The 22,910-nt window shown below is 38.3% G+C and overlaps 1 protein-coding gene across 2 annotated transcripts in view; it reads left to right on the top strand.

The window, feature by feature from the left end:
• The window catches only part of LOC136831371 (RNA-binding protein Ro60-like), a 159,978-nt gene that overhangs the window by 110,665 nt on the left and 26,403 nt on the right, over positions 1–22,910 (top strand). For both annotated transcript variants that reach the window (XM_067091699.1, XM_067091700.1), the window contains exons 12-13: positions 13,845–13,996; positions 19,598–19,743. In XM_067091699.1, the coding sequence (XP_066947800.1) occupies positions 13,845–13,996; positions 19,598–19,724 (279 nt within the window). In that variant the 3' untranslated portion in view covers positions 19,725–19,743. The remainder of the gene's footprint in view (positions 1–13,844; positions 13,997–19,597; positions 19,744–22,910) is intronic.

The raw sequence follows: 22,910 nt of genomic DNA, 5'->3' as shown, positions 1-22,910 counted from the left end.
ACCAGCGGCGTGCGGACTGGGTTTTGTGACATGCCCATTCCGTCCAAGACCAGCCGACTTCCTTGGCAAGACCTCGGAACCGTTGTCTCCATTTTTCTGGGGTTATCTCGCAGGCCTTTGTAATGACTCTACGAACTTCTGCCATGTTGCCTCTCTGGCTCTTCTCCAGTGAGCGAAGCGCTGCCTTGGCTTTTCCCTCCATATGCTTGGCTAGTATTAAGGCTCTCTCCGTCTCCATGGTGCTGTAGTTATCGAAAAGAGCCTCGATCTCCTCCAGCCATGCTTCTGGCTCGTCCTCAGTCCACTTGGGGACTAGGGAATTGATGCTCGAAATTGGAGCGTTTGATGCAGCAGGTGTAGGACTGGAGGCTTGATGGCTAGCCATAGCTCCGGCATTCTCCATTTTCGCTCTCTCAAGCTCGAGCTCCTTCTCCTTTAGGGCTAACTCAGTTTCCTTGCAGGCTAACTCATGCTGTCTCCTTCTTTCTTCTCTTTCCTCTTCATATTGCCTTTGCTCGGCTTCATACACCCTTCGTTCTTCTTCATACTTCCTCTGCTCGAGTCTTTCTTCCTTCTCCCGCTTGGCCAAGTCGTCCACTTGCTCCTTAACCCAGGTGGTAAGTTCCGAGCCGGTGAGACCTGACCGCCGTCCCCAGCCCCAGGAAAGTTTTATAATGCTCTGCTGCCATGGTTCTGGTGGGGAAGGGCGTCTAACCGGTCGACTGGGCGTACATTTGGGCAGCGAGGAAGTGTCTCTTTAATAATGACGTGGCACCCTTTCAAAAGGTGGCACTGTAGTTTGGGTGTGCCGTGTACAGGTCACACTGGTGGCACTCAGTATCCCTAGGCACTGGTGCAGGTTAGGTTCCAGAAGAACTTTCTCTTCTGTGTTCCTTTTGTTTTTTTTATTTATTTTTTTTTTTTAGTGGCACTTATGGTGCCAATGTGTTCCTAGGGACCTCTACTGGAGTCCAACTAGGCTATATGGGAGGAAAGGCACTCTACACCCCTGCAGAGTGCAACAATCGAATGAGAGAGAAAGGGAAGGTAAAAAGAGAGAGAGAGAGAGAGAGAGAAAGAGAGAGAGAGAGAGAGAGAGAGAGAGAGAGAGAAAAGTAAGCTATTCAAGTGATGACAGTGCTGCAAATTATTGGCACTGTGGAATAAAGTGAATTTGTTTTTTTTTTTTTTTTTTTTCTTTAAAGATCCTCGTGAGTGGCTGGTCCCAGTACCGCCCCAGTGCTGGCCCCTTCTTCTTTCAGAGGGTGAAAACTACTGTTTGCTTTGGTCTTAGCAGGCCTCACTCGTGACCGACAGTTTATCACTGCAGGCCTCTTAACTTGTCCTCATCTATTGTGGGACAGAGGTGTTTCTTTTATTTGGTTTATTGTATTCGAATTAATTAGCCTAGTGTCGGCCGTTCTTTCTTTGTCCTCATAGAGAGAGAGAAGAGAGAGATTGAGAGAGAGAGAGAGAGAGAGAGAGGGACAGAGGATTTTCAATCAGCTAATTTCTTTATTTGAGTTTATTGTATGCACAATGGCATGGATCTTAATAAAAGATATAGATGTCGTCTTGGCTTTCTTAGGGATTACTTTATTATCTTAATTTTCCTGGGAGCCGACGTCACAAAAGTTTATCGTAAAATTTTAAATTCTCTTTATATGATTTTTATAGCAGGTATTTGTATAGGAACTTGTTATGGTACTCCTAACTAAGGCCTATCTTTCCCTGCCTAAATTATCTTTTGGTTTTTTTTTCTAGCTAAGATATTGCGAGGTGGGTTTACTACGAAAAGCAAAAAAAAAAAAAGAAAATGACCCAAGAGTGGCTCGGGCAGAGTCTGGTCACAACAGCGGATGACAATAACAAGGTCTTAAGATGGCGGAAAAGTCCCGTTAGGCCTAAATTTCAAAAAACCTCTGGCGCGAAGCGACAACATCAAATGGCGGTTCTCTCACAAACAGTTCGAACAATTTCAAAACAACCGCGCGAACACGGCGGAGGAATCCAAGATGGCGGGTATTTCCTTTTAGCACCAAATTCAAAAACAACGCATAAAACAAATGCAGGTATCCAGATTTTACTTTAAATATACCAATCATGCATAGTGTTTTACGTTAAGGATGGAAAACGAAATTACCAACAACTTTGTGTCTTTTGTTATCGTATTCTCACCCGGACATTAAACAAAAGAATGAAAAGAGAAATGCTAGTCTGCCTGCGTAAATTTACGTTGTTGAACGGTACCTTTATTGTAAAATTACTATTTCAGTTCGTTGCTACTTCACTGACACGGTTTTGAATGATTCCCGCTATATGCAAACAATAACGATCGGAATTGCCGACGCGATTTCTACATTACTTTGTGTATATGAACTGGGCTCCGCGATTCGGCCTTGAATTCGTTTTGAACGCCTTAGTAACGATCCGAACACAAATTGTGATTTATGACTCTGCTCTCGAGTCGCACCCTTCCTACCTACGCTAATTCTCGCTAAACTTGTTATTATAACTATTCTCTTTACTGCTTATTATTATGCCTCATTCCTTGTTTGGAAGAATGAAATGGAGTTCGATATCTGACTTTTATTTTTTTGGAATTAATGTAATTTTAATTTCCTTTTCTCCAGATTCTTTCTCTAAAATGTACTTTAGATTCTACGCAAGGTCGCCAATCTTAGGTGTGAGGGTCTTGGTTGATCATGTATTATTCAATTTACGTAGTTTTCACGGCCCTGCAAACCAAGATTACACGTAACCTGCCACTTGAAGCCAAAAGTTAACCTCAAAGACAGTCGTTAATTAGCCAAAGGTCGCCAGTTAAGGGTAATTAACCTTAACAAGAATATTTGAGATGAATTTGATTTTAAACGCAACGGTTCTTCCAAACATTCGGACGCGAGGCATACAAAAGCATCGAGATTTAACCTGATTTTGCTTACCTAAATCCTAGGTATTTTACTGGAATAACGGGTTGAAGCTAACAATATAATAATTAGGCTTAATCTAGACTTTGTAAACACATATACCCTAAGTGGTGGCTGAAGGAAGAAAACAAAGAAAAAATGTGAAATACAGAAAAGTACTAGTCAATCGACGGCTTCAACAAGAATCGGACTTACCGTGAATGTCGAAGTCGCTGCGCAAACGAGGGACCTCAGGAGTCGTATTCTGGCAGTCTTCCCAATTCACTAATTAAGATAGACGAGGAGTAAAAGTAATAAAGAACAAAGAATATCGTTCGGCACGCACGCAGCGTCACCCTGGTTCAGTGACCGCTGGGATCTCTCTGCCCGACCGCCTCGCCGTTCCCGCCAGATGAGGGCTTATACCGCCCGGGCAATCCGACCTTGACAAAGGCATCGTCGAATGCATAGAATAAAGCTTAAGGGCCACCATAACTAGGGTCATTGAGCGTAAACCCTCTCTGAGGCTTAGGTCCCTAATGCCCTAGCATATTTTGTTTATAAACTTTCCAGCCTATGCGGCGCCATTTGTCTACTGCGGTGATTGTTATTTTGAATTGCCTAGCCTACCGGGCGGGCAGAGATGTTCTCTGTCGAGGTCAATCGGACTAATATTCCTACACCTAAATACATCGAGGGCTAACAGCAGTAATATTTATAAAATATATATATATATATATATATATATATATATATATATATATATATATATATATATATATATATATATATATATGTATTTCATAAGAAAACATACATCATTTGAAAAAAAATATATTGAGCATCAAAAAAGTGGCCAGATTATCGTTTTGGGGACCTCTTTTAGGTATGTATCGAAATAATTTCTGATGAATATATTTGAAAAGCGCCGAACCCTCGAACGCCGTAAACTGAAATCATGCTTATACCAGCACCAAGAATCACCTTTTAGGATTTTCATTAAACGGAAATCAGCTATACAAGTGCCATAAAACCAGATCGCCATCAAATATATAGATATATATCTGAATCACAAAAATATGGAACGTGATGAATATATAAATAAAGATAAAATCCACGAAGGAAACGGAAACACTGGAGTGCTGCGAGGCCTTTTGACGCTAGGTCCTTTACTTAGCAGACTGAAGAAATATAAAAGTAAGTTTACAAAGAAAGCTCATATAAATGACAGATGGGGATTATAAACGAAACATATGTACCTGGAATCCAACACAATTGAAGAATTAGTAGAACTGCCAAAACAGGATTAAATATTTAAGAGGTTTTTACAAAGGATTAGGATCAACCATTCAGGAGCAGGGACAGGACAATTAAAAGATTATACAGGGTCGTGACTGACCACCTAAAAAATTTTAGTACAACACAATAATTCTCTTTTTTTTTGTAAACAGTAATAACTTTTTGCAAGATGAATATTTTTTACAAATAAAAAATTATATTAAACATACGGATATATAGAAAATATATATCAAGTAACTAACTTGTAATTAAGTCAGTGATTTTATCTTTTAGGTCATTCTTGAACATTTTTCTAATACAGGGATCCATATAATACATGCCAGGGCTACGATTAAAATTACAACTGGAAGTAAGCTGGATAATAGCGGACTCCAATAGATTTCTTGAAGAGAAATGTTTCGATCTGGCAATCACTGAACTTTCAGTCCAATTTATCCTGTGAGAGTTTTCACTTAAATGAATGAATATAGCATTGGATGCTTGTCCAGTTTTGACTGAATACTTATGTTGCTTAATACGTACATCTAAATCTTTGCTAGATTGGCCAATATAAAAAGAGGGGCAATCCAAACATGGAATTTTATATATTATGTTGTTGTTTTCTTTAGGGCTATTTTTTATTAACATTCTTTTGAGTGTGTTATTATAAGAAAAACAAGGTTTACATTAAAAGGTTTTAACAATGATTTTATGTTTTCAAAACCACTAAAATAAGGCAAGCTAAGAATGTTCTTAGGGTTTCTTTCTTCATGTTACTTTCACTATAAAACTTTTTTGTGGGGTTTGTTATAACAAATATCCAGTATATGTGAAGGATAACATAAATCTGTCCCTATTTTTCTTATGTATTCAATTTCTTTATCCAAATACCGGGGACTGACAATGCGCAAGGCTCAGTAAAAACATAGAGGAAAAAATTGATATTTTGATGTTGAGGTGATGGCCTGAATAAAATGGACATAAGTTGTTGTTGGTTGGTTTCCTATAAATACTGAATTTACATTGAAATGGTTCTCTATGTATTAAAACATCTAAGAAAGGGAGGCAATTGTCTTTTCTAATTCTAACGTAAACTTAATGGACGGTACCTGGTTATTCAAATTACAGAGTAAATCATTTACATCAATACCAGCAGGCAAAACAGCTAAAATATCGTCAACATACCTATACCACTCTAAAGGAGTATAAATGATATTAGGTATATATTGTTTTTCAAAGAATTCCATGTACAAGTTTGAGAGGAGTGGGGATAAAGGGTTGCCCATTGCCATAGCAAATATTTGTTGGTAAAATGCACCATTGAATATAAACTTACAATCACAAATGCACAACCTAGTGAGAGAAATTATATGACTTACAGGTAGAGGTAATTCGTGATGGATTAATTCATTACTAAGATGCTCTAAAATGGAATCTATAGGGACTTTAGTAAAAAGGGAACAAACATCAAAACTAATGAATCTATCAGTGGGGCAAAAAGTGATTTTGTTTAATTTATCAACTAAATCTAGACTATTATATACGTGAGAATCTGAGATAGTTCCAAGTAACGGAGACAAGAGTTTATATGATATTGAGCCAACAGTACTGATAATAGGCCGCATTGGATTGTTTTCTTTGTGTGTTTTTACTAATCCGTAGAAGTAAGGTAACGAGGGAAATTTTACCGACAACTGACCTATTAGTTCTTTTTTATCTTTAAGGATTTTTTTCACTGTGCTGTTGAAACTTTTTATGACTTGATCAAGGGGATTTTTTGTTAGTTTTTTGTGTCGTATCATCATCCAGTAGGGCTTGCATACGTGATATGTAGCCAACTTTATCTAAATTTACAATACCATTCGATTTATCAGCTTTTGTGATGTGGATTGTATTGTCTTTTTTAAGGTCGGTCAAGTTTTTCTTATACCGAGCAGGGAAATTGCTTTCATGCCTAACATTTGCAGCTCCATAAATGATACCTTTAACTATATCAATATGATTTTGAGGAATATCACAATGTTTTTCAAATACACATAGGGACGACATTTAATCGTTAAAGCCGAGGGTCTGTTAGATACAAAGAAGGATAAACCATATCCGAGCGCACTCACAACATTTTCACTTATTTGTTTACTTGATAAATTTATAACACAGTCATTGCGTGCACTATTAGTCCAGTCACTGCTATCAATAAGATTTTTTAGTTTTCATGACTAAATGCACTTTTTGTGATAAAACTATAAAAATACTCAGGTAGTGCTCGAGTTACAATAATTCACTTTACGATAATTCGATTTTGCTATGGGGTAAGCAATTAATACCGATCAATAAGACAATATTTATCAAATATTTTAAAATTTCGCACGGGCACAGGCAGCAGTGTACAATCAGGCAGCGAGAGAGGCCAAATTACAATAGACCAACTCCTTTTCCTCCATATCTTTATCCTGTCTTCTAGTTAAAAAAGTAAAAGGGAATGATAAAAGTATTGTTAGTAACATTATACTCTTGCATAAATGTGTACAGCCATAAACAATCGAACGAGAAACTATTGTTTTGCTTATCACCGAATCGAATAACAACAGCCGTTTGCTTGTATTTCAACCATCGTACAGTAATACACAATTACCATAGGTTATAGTACTAATGACGTTAAGTAGAATAGGACTGATATATTTTTACATTATACCCTTATTCAGCATGGATGAAAGATTGGCAGGGAAATATACTGTTAAATTTAAGCTGCAAGTTGTAACTGAAACTGAGAAAACAATGTTCAAGCTGCTAATGATTATAAATTATATTGTGCATCGGCAACATGGATGAAACTCGACCATAATTAAAATGGGAGAGAAAGTATTTTAATGAAAACTACTGGGCATGAAAGAACGCATTATTGCTATTTTTACGCTGATAAACAATAAATACATAAAGCTCGTTTTATGATGAAATAAAGTGAAAATAGCGAACGGAACCTTGATTTTTTTTTACACAAAACAAATGCCCCCAAACTGCCAACGTCATCTGTTAACAAAAAAATATCTAAATTAATTTCACAAAGAGACATATTTAAGTTATATTTTGACTTGAAAACGCTTTGTATAACGAAAAATAACCTTGCCCCATATAAATGAGGTATCTAGAGATTCATTTACACTAACTAGAAGCAAGAAAAGTGTTCTGAACTGAGTTAAATAAAGTGGTCTTGGTTAAATACGGTGAAATAAACACTGTGTAAACGATTTCCAAACCAAAACATTGATCGCTATGATTGTAGCAATATAAGAATATATACAATATTATTGGATACAGTAAATTAAGGCATAACATTTTAAAAGATCCATGGAAAAGATGCATAATTGTTATGTTGATATTTGTATAATACATATGAATACATAGTATAGTATAATGTAGGCTACACTACCATGTATGTATACGATATACCATAGTGTAGGCTAAGCTACAGTAATTCTTGTTTGTTATTCAATTTCTCTTTGTATTGAATTATAAGACACTCTGCATGAACCTTCAGAATTAGCTGATATTAATAATTACTATACCATGTATGTATAGAGTATACTGTATAGTGTAGGCTAGGCTACCATATATGTATACATGGTACCGAATACCCTAGTGTATGCTAGGCTGTATTTGAGATATGATTTTTTCTAACAAACGATGGGTTTTTTTGGAACCTAACCCATCATAAGTAGAATAACACCTGTATAAGCATTTTTAGTGTTTTTTTGTGTGTTTGAACTATCAAAATAGGCAGTTCTAAGTGTTTTTAGAAGGTTCTAAGTATTCGTGGGTTTTAGCTATTCGTTGGGGGGGGGGTGTTGGTACGCATCCCTTGCGAATACGGGGGTTTACTGTAATGCCTTTCCTACTTTTGTTTGGTTTCAGAAAGTCATCAGTGCATTAGGGCAACTTTGTAAGTTGTCTCTTGGCATTGATTACCCCAGGCGACCAGGGAAGGCTGGGTTTCCAGTTTCTTTCAGTGGTGGGTGGAGACAACTGAAAGATGAAAGGTTTCATCACAATCCCACAAGCTACAGATGATTGCATGGTGTGGTCCATGGTTCTGGTGAGCTCAAAGCAGGATCTCGCAATAATGCCATCATCAGTGCTGAGAGAGAATATATAATTGCTTCTGCCAACACTTGTGGTCAGGGTGTAAGTCATGGTCCCACATTAGGGATTTTTTTTTTACCCTACACCGATACCTCTATAAACAACATGGTTAGGTTTCTGTTGTTTCTCGGGCATGAGGAAACTTCTTGGTAGCAGCCTTTATGGCTAAAGGGCCATGTTGGCTTTGGCTATAGGCTTGTCTGAGGACAAAGACTTTTAGATGTATAGTGATTCAGAAACCAAAGCTTCCAAAGAGTAGGAATGTAATGTGCTTTTCATTTGGTCTTTGGTAAAGCGCCTTAATGCTAATTTCTATCCTTAATGGAAGGTAAGCCACTGGGCATGTGAGTAATGGGTATAACTTTTAAATTCGGAAAGAACTTATCCATGGATAAGATATTGAAGTCATTCAGTGGCTTGGAAATCTTGTATTTGCTTTGGTTCATCTTCATGGTGTGGAGATTAAATGTGATTATTGTCGTGAATCAATATGTAGCCTTTTTGGCATAATGCTTTCTAAACCTGGTGGTGGTTTTTGGGAAGCTTGGAGGTACTCAAGAGAGAGGGAGATGCACTAATCTCCTAAAGTGACCCATCTCAGGAGAGTGGAACAAGAGCAATGGTACTAGTCAGTGCATCCAAAGCCATGGATGGCTATTACCTGGAACAGAGTTCCAAGCCATGGTCAACCAGCCCATGCAATGCCTAGTGTTTGTTAACTGCTAAACAAGCACAAGGCATGGGTGACTGGGTATCTCTCTGTCACGCATCATGCATTCACAATCTTTGGGCCAGTGGCAGGCTATGGGCAGGTAGGGGAGCAGTGTGATTGCAGGCATCCAGCAAAGATGTTATATGCAAACCCCGTTTGTCTCATGTATGGCCTGGGGCTCTTTGGTGGAAAAGCTGGGAGCAGTCCTATTGTCTGAGTGAGGGAACTGGCACAGAGTATTGAGAGTGCTTGCTAAGACCGATATCATCCCCTATGGTGGACATGTTGAATCTTCAACCAAAACAGCAAACCCTCAGAGGCCTGAAAGTCAGCAGACCTGTGAACTTTGTAGCTGCAGACTTCCATTCAGCAACACGTACATGCCCACTGGCTACCCTTAGCTGATGAAGCTTAGATTTAGGTTGAAAGTTTAATTTCCTTGTGTTGGGGCTTAGCCATCACCTTGCAGGCCTGACACCAGGATGTCTTCTTGTGAAAGTCCATTGTGTACTTGGGTGCTTGATATCCTGCAGGGAATACCGTGCAGTACCTTACTCCCCCGTGATGCGAGTCATCAACCAACCAGTCTCAGTTCTCTAAACAAATTCCTTCTTTTTTCTGCACCTTCCTGGCCCTCATAGGAGGTGGCGGGACTATACACAAAGTGTACAACACCACACACACAAGAACAGCACCTGCAACACTCTGTGCACTGCAACAAAAGCAACTTGTTAAGGGGAAAGTATTGCAACACTCAATCGCTCGGCAACCGTTCAGAAAGCATATAGCGAGAAATGATGCACAGCTGAACAAAGTAGTGAAGTGCACTTTGCTACAAAGCATTGGGTACTCTTCGATTATAACCAGTAAAGAAGGAAACTTTTATTATGTTATCATGATTCATATCTCTACCAGCCATTGAAAAGCAAAAAACTTGGTATAATTATGTACAGTAGAACCCCTCCTTATCGTGGGGATAGGTTGCAGAACCTACCTCTGAAATACAAAATCCCCACTACAAATACTTATAACTGCCAAATACCCTGTACCCCTTAAACTAAAATGCTTATAAATTCCTACTTTCACAGCTCACTGCTTAATTTAATTGTTCAAATAAAAATATACCTTAAATTATCCTACTACAACAATTTAATATTATTTCAAACAAAAATACACCCCAAACCATCATCCCTAAACACCCAAAGTCATCTTGCATTACCCTCCTACAACTGTTACTCCTAAGTATATACACCCCTAAAATGCTTATAACTGCCTATTTTAACAGTTCATTGCCCAACTTGACAGTTCAAACAAAATTATACCCCAAATTATCATCCCAGAACACCCAAATATAATTTTAAACTCATCTTACAACATTATGTACCCATTTAACAACTGTTACTCCTAAGTATCCCCTATAATTTAGACAGGCATCGTCTACTCTACTGCGCATAATGCACATACATTTTAATGATATTTTGCTGTACTGTAAGGTGATTTTGAAATATTTACTGTACAGTACATATTTTAGGATAGTACTACTGTATAGAGCATATCTAAAATATGTGGGTAGTTTAGAACAATGGGACACGTTCTTCCAAACAGATTGCTAGGTTTGTTACGTCATGTTAGTATTTTCGTGATTACTCATAAATACATTTATAATAAAAAATTATTTAGTACAGTAAGTTCATGTTTTACGTCGTATTTGACCTAGTCGTTTTGTGGTTAGTCCTCACTATCTCTCACAAATTTAGTCTCTCTCTCTCTCTCTCTCTCTCTCTCTCTCTCTCTCTCTCTCTCTCTCTCTCTCTCTCTGTATACATATACTTTAATGAAAAAGCTCAGCAAAATATCAATAAAACATTTTTTCACTTACAGAATCCATTTATACTATATTATTATATTGATCTAATCACCTTAAAAAATATTTAAAATCTGAATTTCATAAGTAGGCAACTCAAAACCACCAGTAGCAAGTAGTAAGTCTCTCTCTCTCTCTCTCTCTCTCTCTCTCTCTCTCTCTCTCTCTCTCTCTCTCTCTCTCTCTCTATCAATATCAATACTGTACTGTACATATCCTTTAATGAAATGTACCATAAACAAAATAAATACAAAAATAAACAAACCCAGGCAGTTCACTACTAGTGAGTGCATATGTATGTATGTGTTGCCATATTTTTTGCTTTGTTTGATTTATTGTACCATATTTCATTACAAGTTTAATTGACTGTGATTGTCACACTTATTATAACAGTACACAAGAGAATATCTTATCACCGTTGATGTTTCATCTCTAATCACCGTAAAAGTATTTAAAATCCGAATTTCATACATATTCAACACTTTCGTACTGTTCTCTCCTCCCTAGCTATAGTTTAACAGCACCTGTCAAGTCTTGTTCCTGTTTAGTTATTGTGCTTAGTCTACGATGTAAACACCTCAGTTTCTCTCTCTCTCTCTCTCTCAGTATATAATTATACTGGCAGTCCTCAGTTATTGGCGACGTCAGTTAACTGCATTTCAGTTTAACGACGCTTTGTTAACGACATCATTAACCAGATTTTCGACAACAATAAGCGATTTTTGGCATCAGGGAAGTGGTTTATCGGTGTCAGTTAGTGGTTTATTGGTGTCGTAATGTGGTTTATTGGCAGATATAAGCTGTTAATGGCGCGATAAGCGCTTTATTGGCACTTAAGATGCCATGAACACTATTTATTGCCATAGTTATCAGTGATTTTCGGTTATCGACTCTCAGCCGGGAACAGAACTCTGCCGTTAACCGGGGACTGCCTGTATCCTTTAATGAAAAACAGCAAAATATTAATACAACATTATTTATACTGTGCTTAGACTTTGATGTCAACATCTCTCTCTCTCTCTCTCTCTCTCTCTCTCTCTCTCTCTCTCTCTCTCTCTCTCTCTCTCTCTCTCTCTCTCTCTCTCTCTCTCTCTCTCTCTCAGTATACATATCCTTTAAAGCAAAAGTGAATACAGTGTTGCTCTACAAAAAAGAAGTGAATTAGTGAAAATTTTAGAGATATAGTCCATAGAAAAATTTGTGAATTGGTGAAAGTTCCTGCGTAGATATGTTCCAAAAAATACGCAACAAAGTGATGTGTGAAAAAGTGAAGCGTGTAAAAGTGGTGGTCCACTGTATGCATTTTTCTCAATAGCGCGAAAGTTTATGAAAAACGTGAGTGCTCACCTAGCCACTCACCTTCTACCATTTGTTGTTGTCTTGGTGACATATTTCCCCCAGCCAGTTAAAAGTGATAAACTAAGTGGTGTGATGACATGTCATCACACATCAGTTTTAAGCCAATAATTATTATTATTCAGAAGGTGAACCCTATTCATATGGAACAAGCCCACAGGGGCCATTGACTTGAAATTCAAGGTTCCAAAGAAAGAAGAGGTCTCGCTTATTAAAAAATAAAAAATAAATTAATAGATAGATGAAAATGTATTGAAATGCAAGGAGAATAATATTAGGGTTGCAGTGCATTTCATCTCCACTTGAACTTAAAGTTCCAATTGCACGACATCTCAGGGAGACTGTTCCACAGTCCAATAGTGTGAGGAGTAAAGGACCTATGGAACTGAGAAGTTTGACAGCGAGGCTTATTTACTGCATATTGGTGCTGCTGTTCAGCAAATGTTAAAGATCTCTGTTAAAATACAACTTGAGAAAAATTGACAAACAAAAGTACCATCTGTCAATGGTTCAAGTGATAACTGCTAACATAAGGAAACAGGAACCTACCACCACAAACCACTATATCTAAAAGAGATAAATCTCTGGCAGAAGCAGGCATCCATACTGGAGAACAGTATTCTAGTAAAGGAAAGACAAATTACCTAAAACAGGATGTATTGATTTTACCAGTTATAAATATATGAGGCCTTTCGTACAATATCTAACTTTAGTGCGGCAGTTGCTGACACCTTCATTAGATATTTCTCAAAAGAAAGATGTGAGTCAAATGTTACACCAAGTATAGTTAAAGCTTCAGACTCAATTAGCAGAGTCCCATCCACCCGAAGGTGAGGATTGGGTGGAAAATCAGTATGAGATCTACTAATCAAGTGTTTTAATTTTACAGGAGTTCAGCCTCATACCCCACCAACTACATTTACTAATCCACTCATGTCCTAATGAGACTAAGGGCAGCTTCATTTCTCTCAAGTGGAGACTTTATGACACCCACAAGTACGGCATCATCAGCATACTGAACGATCTTGTTTTCCAGGCCAACAACCGTATCACTTGTATAAACTAAAAATAATAGTAGGCCAAGAAAACTCCAAACAAACTAGGTCTTGGTTCGCTATAGATCCCACAAACAGCAACTCATTGCTGCCTACCTGCAAGGAAATTTTTGAAGTAAACCTAAAACATATCCACCCACTCTAAGATTCTGAAGTTTATAAATAGGTGCCTTATAATTTACTAAATCAGAAGCAGCACCAAAATCTATTTGAATTACTCTACACTCAAAACCCCTATCAAGACCCTTTTGCAAATGACATGTGAAATCTAAAAGAGCACATATAGAAATCTTCTGCAAAATACTGTCTTTTAGAGTACTGAAATATCTCTATTTTTTGTTTGTTTCTGTTTCTCTTATTATGTATTTTGTTTTGCAAACTGGACATTTGTTAAACATTTTATGATAGTTTTTTCATGTACTCACAATATTTTTTTCTTGTTACATAATTTACTGTGTAAATATTACTATTGTTACATATATTATTATAAATATCTATTCAATATTAGCCTACAAATTTCTTGTTATTTGCAGACTGTGATTGGTCCTGTCAATGTGGAAGCAGCCTTGAACTGGGCAGTTGAGAAGAAAGTGGAAACAGTGGTTGTTGTCAGCCTCAAATTTGACCCTCACTATATTGCTGAAATTTTAAAACAAGTAAATGAGAAAAACAATGCACAAATAAGGTAGGTGTAAAACTTTTACTATTGTCTCACAGAAACTTTGTTTTTATTCAGTGCTGTTTCTTTCATTAATATTCTTATTTGGAATAAATCTTGCCTACTGTTAAAGTTAACTTATATCTTTGCGCCATTAGATGCGATCAGGGTTGGCTGTCTACTTTCTTATCAGAATTCTCCATGCCATGTCCTTATGCATATGGTGTGAATCGCCATTAATAATTTTGTCTGATTATGGCTGATTTTCTCTTGGGGAGAGTGCTGCTTCTCATTCGTGGCTGGTCGGCAAGGGTGTAGGGGGCTCCTCCTCCGTGAGTCAGGCCACTCCTCCTAAGTCGATGCCAGCTAGCCAGGTGTCGTCCTCTGCTGGAGCTGTCTCTGTTGTCTCTGGCTCAGGGTCCGGGTAGCCATGCACCGGTGGGGCGCACACACTGCAAACCTTTTAGGAGGTCTTGGCCTGGGAGGTCATAACTCTTTCTGATGTCACTTATTACTCTTATGCAGCACTGCTGGTTTCTGCGGGCCGTTGTCACCCTCGGTAAGACAGTAGGAATCCCCTTCCTGACGCTATCCGCCCACTGGGTAGTAATACGTTTGTCGTCTCTGATTTTGGCACCGGGGGCCACCTGATCCCGCACAATCAAGGCGACTTCTGCACCAGTGTCCACAAAAGCTCAGACCTGCTACAGTGGGGCGCAACCTTCAGGCCAAGCGACTGTGATTCTCTTATGGGCTGGTCGTCCCCGTGGCATGGCTAGAGTGGTGACTATGAGGGAGGATGAGGGTGGTGCAGTGGATCTGCCGGGGCACCTTGGCCAGGTCTTGGTATGTCCCTTCTTGCCTCACATATCACAGGTTGCCATGCTGTAGTTTCTGGGGGGAGCAGTAACTGTGGGATTAGGCTTGGGGCCTTGCTTGGAAGAGGCAGCTGCCAGTGCTGCCTTCTTGGTCTTGCAGTTTGCTTCACTGTGACCAATCCTCTTGCAATAGTGGCAGATTATCTTGGGGGGCCTGTCATGCTTGGGCCTGACTGGTGGAGTGGAGGCCGTGGGAAGAGCCATACAACGGGACCCAGGGTAAGTCCAAGAGAGCTTGTAATCGTCAGCCAGCTGACAGCACTTATGACAGTGGCTGGCTTCTTTTCAGTGATGTATATGGAAAGGTGGTCTGGAGTGTGATGTCTGAAGTCTTCAATCAAGATGTAATCTCGGAAGCTCTCAAATGTACATGTATTGCACTCTAGGGCCTTAAGCCAGAGGCTGATTGCTCTGCTCGTCTTATAAGCCCAGTAAGCCCAGGTTTGGCCAGAAGACTTGGAAATCTGTGAAACTTCCAGCGTCAATATTCTGGACTGAGCTTGTAGGCCTTAGCCAAGGCTTTCCCAACCTCCGTGAGGTTTCCTTGTTGGACTTCTGCCACTTTTCCCTTCATGTGTTGGGCCAGGAGTAGGGCTTTCTGAAAGTCTGTCACAGAGAACTCTGCAAGTACGGCCTCTACTCAGGCCAACCACCTCAGGGAATCCGTTTCATCCCAGGGGGGACGAGAGCTGTGACATTTGGGATGGACGAGAGGGCTTGCCCATTTGGAGGAGCAGGGCTTGGGTGTGTGTTAGCTTGAAGCTGAGCCATCTGAATTGCATGCTGATGCTCTCTTTCTCTCTTCTCGCTCTTTACCTCTTATTGCTCTTTTTAATGCTGGTGCTCTCTTTCTCTCTTCTCACTCCCTGGCCCTGTCTTCACATTCTCTCCTTATGGCTGTCTGCTCTGCTAGCTATGCTGCTAACGCATCTCTGGCATGGCCTAGTCTATGTCCATTCTCCAAGATGACACTATCTCAGTGGGATCCATTGTGCTGGTTTCTTAAAAGATAGATAATGTACCTACCAGAAGCTAGAAAGACTTCTCTTTTGGGAACAAAGAAATTTAGAGATCTGAACTGTGCTGAACTGCACTTAGAAAGCCGTAATGATGTACTGGCCATGCAATTCCTTGCACAGTGAGGAAAAGCAAATACAGTACCGTAACCCGTGCAGAATTTGCACTGCAGTAAGAATAAAAGATGGGTCTGTGCAGAAATACACAGCAACAAAGGAGTGTACCTGTGTTTGGCTACATGGTTGTGTGTTCAACTGTGGTAGACCACACAACTGTAGAGTGTACCTGTGGTGGGTCTACACTGCTGCTAATGAACGGATGTGCACGCGGTGTGCTACATTAATGGTTTGCTACCTCAATATGGTAATTCAATTTCTGTAGGAACTCTGTAAGTCTTCTTAACAAGATGGAAGAACTGTCTTGCAAAATATCATTGGTGCATGCACCAACAAATCCCTGAGGTTCTACGTTAATTTTACTGCAGAGTGCTACGCATCCGGTACGCTGAGGAGTTGACTACATGCCCGAATTTGGAAGCCTGGGGAGGGGGGGATGACTCTGGCAATCCCTTAAGGTTGCTGTGTTAGGTTACCACTGAGCGCAATGCGTCTGATGCGTCATAGACTGACTACACCTGAGTTTGCAAGCCTTGTGGGTGATTGGTAACATGCAGAAATACCTTCTATAGCAAAGCAGTTATATTGAGAATAACTGGTATTCATAAAAGAACTGCTTAGGTTAAGCACTCAGTGATAACAATACTTGCTTTTCTGCCAATGAGGTGAACCATTTTTTGCATCTGTAGAAATGAAATAGCAAGAACAAAACAACTTAATACCTCTCTGGAAATGGACTGAAGACATTGTGTCTTCCAGAAAGTGGTTTTAGCAGGAAAATTGTCTGCCAGTAGTTAAGAGGAAAAAATTAAATAAAAGTTCTGAAAATTTCTCAATCTTTCGAAAGTTAAACTGATTAATACTATTAGAATTAATTCCTACACAATTTTCCCCCACAGAGCATTAATGTACACATGTACCACAATGAAATAATAAAATCATGAAGTCTACTTGGACAGCTCTCAATGCAGTATCTGAGTCTGTCGTCACCAAAATGATAGGAAACAGGTTGTTAGGGAGAGCAGGAAATTACAACAGGTGCTTCGGAGGGCTTTGCTAAATGCACTGTGCCAGCTAATTTTGTCACTCTCTGATGACACATGCTAGCCATGTGACTCGGGGTACCATTCTGAGAAGCATTTGATGTTAGGGATTTGGAATGTAGAGAAGAGCAAGCTTCTTATGAACAACCTAGAGCCTTTGGCAGTTTGGAATGGTCTTACGCAATTGGAACATCTAGTCAGAGACAATATGATTGCAATCTTTTCTAACAATTCAACCTCTCAACTCTCACATGAGGAATCGAGACAAAATCAAGAGATCTGTTCAGGCTATTAAAGAAACTTTCTTCTCCATTGGGCAGAGTCCAGGAACATAATTCCATATCTTCATTTTGTCCCAGGGAGAAACATTGTTATTGAAGACCAACTCAGCAGGAAAGGGCATGGTCGTCTGTCAGAATGGTCTTGTCATCTGCAGGTTTGCCCACTGTGGAACCTTTAGGGAGACCCAAACGTCAATCTGTTCACGACTGCCCAAAACACAACGCTCGAAGTTGACTGCCTTCCATGCCAGGATCCTCAGGCATGTACAGTTGATGTCTTTCTTCAAGAACATTAAAATGTAGACCTTTGCGATTTTCCTCTCTGCTGTTTTGAGGAAATGCTCAATTTGTAAACTTTTAAGAACACGAGAATGATTTTGATAGCTCCTTGGTGGCCCCAAAGGGAATGGTTTCCCAAACTTCTTTTCCTGGCGGTAGATGCTCCTTGCCTTCTTTCTGAAAGAACAGATCTTTTCAGACAGTCTTATTTGAGAAGCTCCCATCAGACCTCTTCATCTGACTGCGTGGAGATTATCAACCATTTGTTATGAGCTAGATTCTTTTCTAGAGTGACCAGGGAAGCAATCCTTAAGTCTAGAAGGCCCTCCACTGTTAAACTGTATCAATAACAATGGTCAGTTTAAGGATTATAGTGCTTGTCCAGAGGGGTATCCAGCACCTGTACCATTATAGACAACCTGATGAAGGTATTCTGCATCATGCTAACTGGAACATCATTCATGATTTAGATTTTGAAGTTTTCAGTCTTTTGAGCTGGAAATTTCAAATCTTCCTATTATGTTTTATGATGAAATTTAGACATAGTCCTTAAGGATTTAATGTTAACTCAGTTTGAGCCTTTGGATAAGGCATCAGTTAGGAACTTGGAAGAGATTTTTTCTTTTAGCCCTTGAAAAGGTAAGGCATCAGTTAGGAACTTGGAAGAGATTTTTTCTTTTAGCCCTTGAAAAGGCAAAGTGTATAGTGAGCTTCAAGCCTTTTCTTGTGTTAGGCTTGGTTTAGTGGAAGTGAAAGCTCTTCCCAGACTTCTGGTAGCTTCTAATTTAACTGCTTTGGTAGGCAGTGAAGAGCTATCTAATTTGACTGCTTTGGTAGGCAATGAAGAAGTGGCTTTGCACGTCCATTTAGGACTTTAAGTGTTTATTAGGACAGACTTAATCTTAAACCTTTAAAAAGAGGAGTTAAGAATTTATACTGTGGTGTTAGGAGGCCAAACTCTCTTGTGTCCAAGAATGCTTAAGTCAGTGCACACAGAGTTGATTCCTGAGCTTTTGCCATTTTTGAAAATCAGCTTCATGCCGCCTATGCTGTCAGCATGTCTTTGCTTTCTGTAAAACCTTTCGCTAGAGAATAATGTCAATGCTGCTCAGTGGAAATGTAACTGTTTTTGCCTCACTTTATTTGCAAGACTTTCAAATTTAGTTTGTGTAAAGCCCTTAGTCGTACTGTTGCAGCAGGGGTGATTTCTCTTGAACAAATATGAGAGTAACCTGCTTTCTCTCTTACCATTAGTTGTTAGGAAATCCCACTATTGAATTTTGGGGAACATGGAAGAGCATTGGTGTATAGGTGCACACCTTCATATCTGAAGGTAGTTGTCTAGTTTTGGATTGTTGGTTATGGGCTTTCTACTGAGGCACAGGAATAACTAGTATTCTACAAGATAGAGTCCTTTTCCCCTTTAAGGATCATCTGGCAAGTCTCGCTACAAGGGCCGTACGCCCTGCTGTGGTTCCAATGTCTGGCGACAGTACTTACTAGTAGGGATCACACAGCTGGCAGGAATGTTTAGAAGCTTTTTCTCTTCATTAAAAGTCTTTTAGTTTGCCTGTCTTAAGAGTTGTTTCTCTGGCTGCACTAACCCACCGTCCTCATTCAGTGTTGCAGTCAGGTAACTTGAACAGTAGGTAAGATTCATCCCAAACAATGAAAATACATATGGTAAAATTAATTATTAGGATACTTACCTATGGTTAAAGTGGAAACCCACCCAGTCTCCCCACATCGTAGTGGGTGGTCATGAAGAATTCTGATGAGAATGTAAACATTCCAATGCTACCTGGTGGGGAACAGGTGATTGCAGAGACAGTCCTAGCGGGTTAGCCAAGCATTATTTTATTTTGAATGCTGAACGTGCCTAGTGGTGCAAAGGTATAAGCAAACTTTAACAGTAGGTAAGATATAAGCAAACTTTAACCGCAGGTAAGTTAAGAATGTTAACTCAATGGTCTGTTTAAACCTTTTATTAATAATATTATTACTAACTTTGTAGATTGGTATTGTGTGGATTCGTTGGGAAATTTATGGAGGCACCTCGAACAGAGAACTTTCTTCTTGCTCTTGGATTTGATCAGCGAACACCTTGCATCATAAGGGCTTTCCATGAAAGACACTTTTAAACAGTTTTGGAAATTGAAGGTAGGTGAATTTGTATGGCTCTCATGGGGTATTATTTCCTGGAATCATATTAGTAACTGTGGAATCTCATAATATAATATGTTAATGCATTTTAGATGTAGTAAATGGATTTTAGAAGGTTTAAGGTTTAGTTTTCAGTTAATTTTAAAACAAAATTTTAATAATTAATTGGTAAGTGCTTTGTATTCATTCTAATATTTATTTCACCAGTTCAGCTACTTTTTGTGTTTGTCAGCATTTAATAGTGTAAATTATATACTATTTAGAACTGTTTGGGTGGTTGTCTTTATTATTTTTCCCACTATCACATAATAATATACAGTAGTACTAAACTTTTAAAAAAGATTAACATCATAATTTTTATATCAGATTTTCCCTGTACAGTATTAGATAGGAGGTGCTTTCTGTTCACTCTGTCGTGTACAACTTGACTTTAGTCTCATCTTTTGTCTTTTTTTTTTTTCCTTGTCAGTGCTTTTGTCTCTGCTGCATAGAATAATACATGCATCATGATTTTTTGCATTTTCTAATGGGATACCAGTAGTCAAGCTATTAACCCTTAAACGCCGACTGGACGTATCGTACGTCGACTAAAATTGTCTGTCGGTGCAGAGTGGACGTACGGTACGTTGACTACAAAAAGTTTTTTTAAATATTCGCCGAAAAATAGTTATAGGCCTAGTTTGCGAAAGATTTTAAATCACGCGCCTTGAGGGATGCTGGGAGTTCATGGATCACGCTGTTGTTTTGTTTACAAGTGTTGCCCAGCTGCGCATGCGCGAATTTCTTTCTTCTCGCACTACAGAGCATCAGCGAGAAGTTCTTTCGTCACTTTGTCGTAATTTTTGCACTGTTTTATATTAGCCGGTACATAAAGTTTTATATATGAAAATGTGCACAATTTCATGTAAATACAACAAAAAACAACCCATGGTTGTAGCTTTTATAAGTTTTGAAATATATTCATATAAATCACGATAAGTGCCAAAATTTCAACCTTTGGTCAACTTTGACTCGACAGAAATAGTCGAAAAACGCAATTGTAAGCTAAAACTCTTTCATTCTAGTAATATTCAATCATTTACCTTCATTTTGCAACAAATTGGAAGTCTCTAGCACACTATTTCGATTTATGGTGAATTTTTGAAAAAAACTTTTTCCGTACATCCGCGTGGTAACTCGGCCAAAAATCTCTGAAATTCTTTCATCACTTTGTCGTAAATTTTGCACCATTTTATATTAGTCGTTACATAAAGTTTTATATATGAAAATGTGTGCAATTTCATGTAAAATACAACAAAAAACAACCCATGGTTGTAGCTTTTATCAGTTTGGAAATATTTTCATATAAATCACGATAAGTGCCAAAATTTCAACCTTCGGTCAACTTTGACTCGACCGAAATGGTCAAAAAACGCAATTGTAAGCTAAAACTCTTACATTCTAGTAATATTCAATCATTTACTTTCATTTTGCAACAAATTGGAAGTCTCTAGCACAATATTTCGATTTATGGTGAATTTTTGAAAAAAACTTTTTCCTTACGTCCGCGTGCAGTAACTCGGCCAAAAATCTCAGAAATTCTTTTGTCACTTTGTCGTAATGTTTGCATCGTTTTATATTAGGCGTTACATAAAGTGTTATACATGAAAATGTGTGCAGTATCATGTAGAATACAACAAAAAAATAACTCATGGTTGTACTTTTATCAGTTTTGAAATATTTTCATATAAATCACGATAAATAATGGTTGTAGCTTTTATCAGTTTTGAAATATTTTCATATAAATCACGATAAATAGAAAAAATTCGACCTTCGGTCAACTTTAACTCAACCAAAATGGTCGAAAACTGCAATTGTAAGCTAAAACTCGTACAGTCTAGTAATATTCAATCAGTTACCTTCATTTTGCAACAAACGGGGAGTCTCTAGCACAATATTTCGATTTATGGTGAATTTTAGAAAAAAACTTGTTTTTACGTCCGCGCGTTACGAATTCATGCATCATTTTGTGATAATATTTTCTCTGTGTTGCTCTGATCATTTTACAATTTGTTACGTACCAAAATCATCGCAATTTAGTGTACAATACAACGAAAAAAAAACTCATTAGCTTTAACCGTTTTGCTCACAGTGCGATTTGTGTACAATTATATATGAAATTTTTTTTTTGCCCTGTCATATATTCCAATATTTATATATGATAATGATATTTTTTTCATTTCTGACGGTTGCATACTAAACTTCAGGCAATGCCGAAAAAAGGAGCCAAAAATGAACTCTTAATCTTAAAAACTAAGCGTGCTGTGATTTAAAAAAAAAAAAAACTTTCTTTACACTTCGGCGCTAACTCCCGAACGCTGCCGGCATACGACAGACACTTTTGTAAATAGAGGCTCGGCGTTTAAGGGTTAACAAAGAAACCACTATACTAAATTCAGCTGTTGCTCTGTGGTGGAAACAAGATATACACTGGTTAGTTATGTGAAGCCGTCATTAGACTGATTTTGTTATCTGGTGATTGAACTACATAATCATTTGCTTTCAGATATTGAATAAGTCTGAGGATGATTTCATTCATAAAGTTCAATTTCCAGTGCCCACTGTTAATTTCTAGCTGGTGGTTTGAATGATAATAGTGGATTGCAAACTTTATTTCAGGGGTGTTAATAATGTGATCCAAATCTCTTGCTTAGAAAATCAGTTTTTTTGCTTTGTATCTTATAGATCTTTGTAATATAATCTTTGAGGTAGAAACCTGTCTCAGATAAATGTCATCACAGTTTTGACATGGCATTTTGTAATGTCAGTATGTATTTGCTTCAACAACAGGTCATTACTTTAATATAGCTTTTGTGTGGCGCAGAAAATTTTTGGACACACAAAGAATCATCCTCCTTGTACCACCTGGCACTGTATGAAACCTATTGCCACTGACCCTATAGCAGTGCAGTCAATCAGAGTATAAACATCATATTTTAACTCCCAAAATTGACCCTGCTTTTTTTCAGTCTCCTTTCAAGTGTAATAAGTTTTCATTTATTTTTAACATTTTAATGTATTTATGTGATCTGTAATATTAAATGTGTTTATAAGGGTTAGTGTTTTGATATCATTTGGAATAGCCATCCTGTTTGTTGTTGACTTGGCTTCCTCAGTTTAGTGTT

Source organism: Macrobrachium rosenbergii, chromosome 48 (genome assembly GCF_040412425.1).
Source record: "Macrobrachium rosenbergii isolate ZJJX-2024 chromosome 48, ASM4041242v1, whole genome shotgun sequence".
NCBI lineage: Eukaryota > Metazoa > Arthropoda > Malacostraca > Decapoda > Palaemonidae > Macrobrachium > Macrobrachium rosenbergii.
This window is presented reverse-complemented; position numbering and strand designations above follow the sequence as displayed.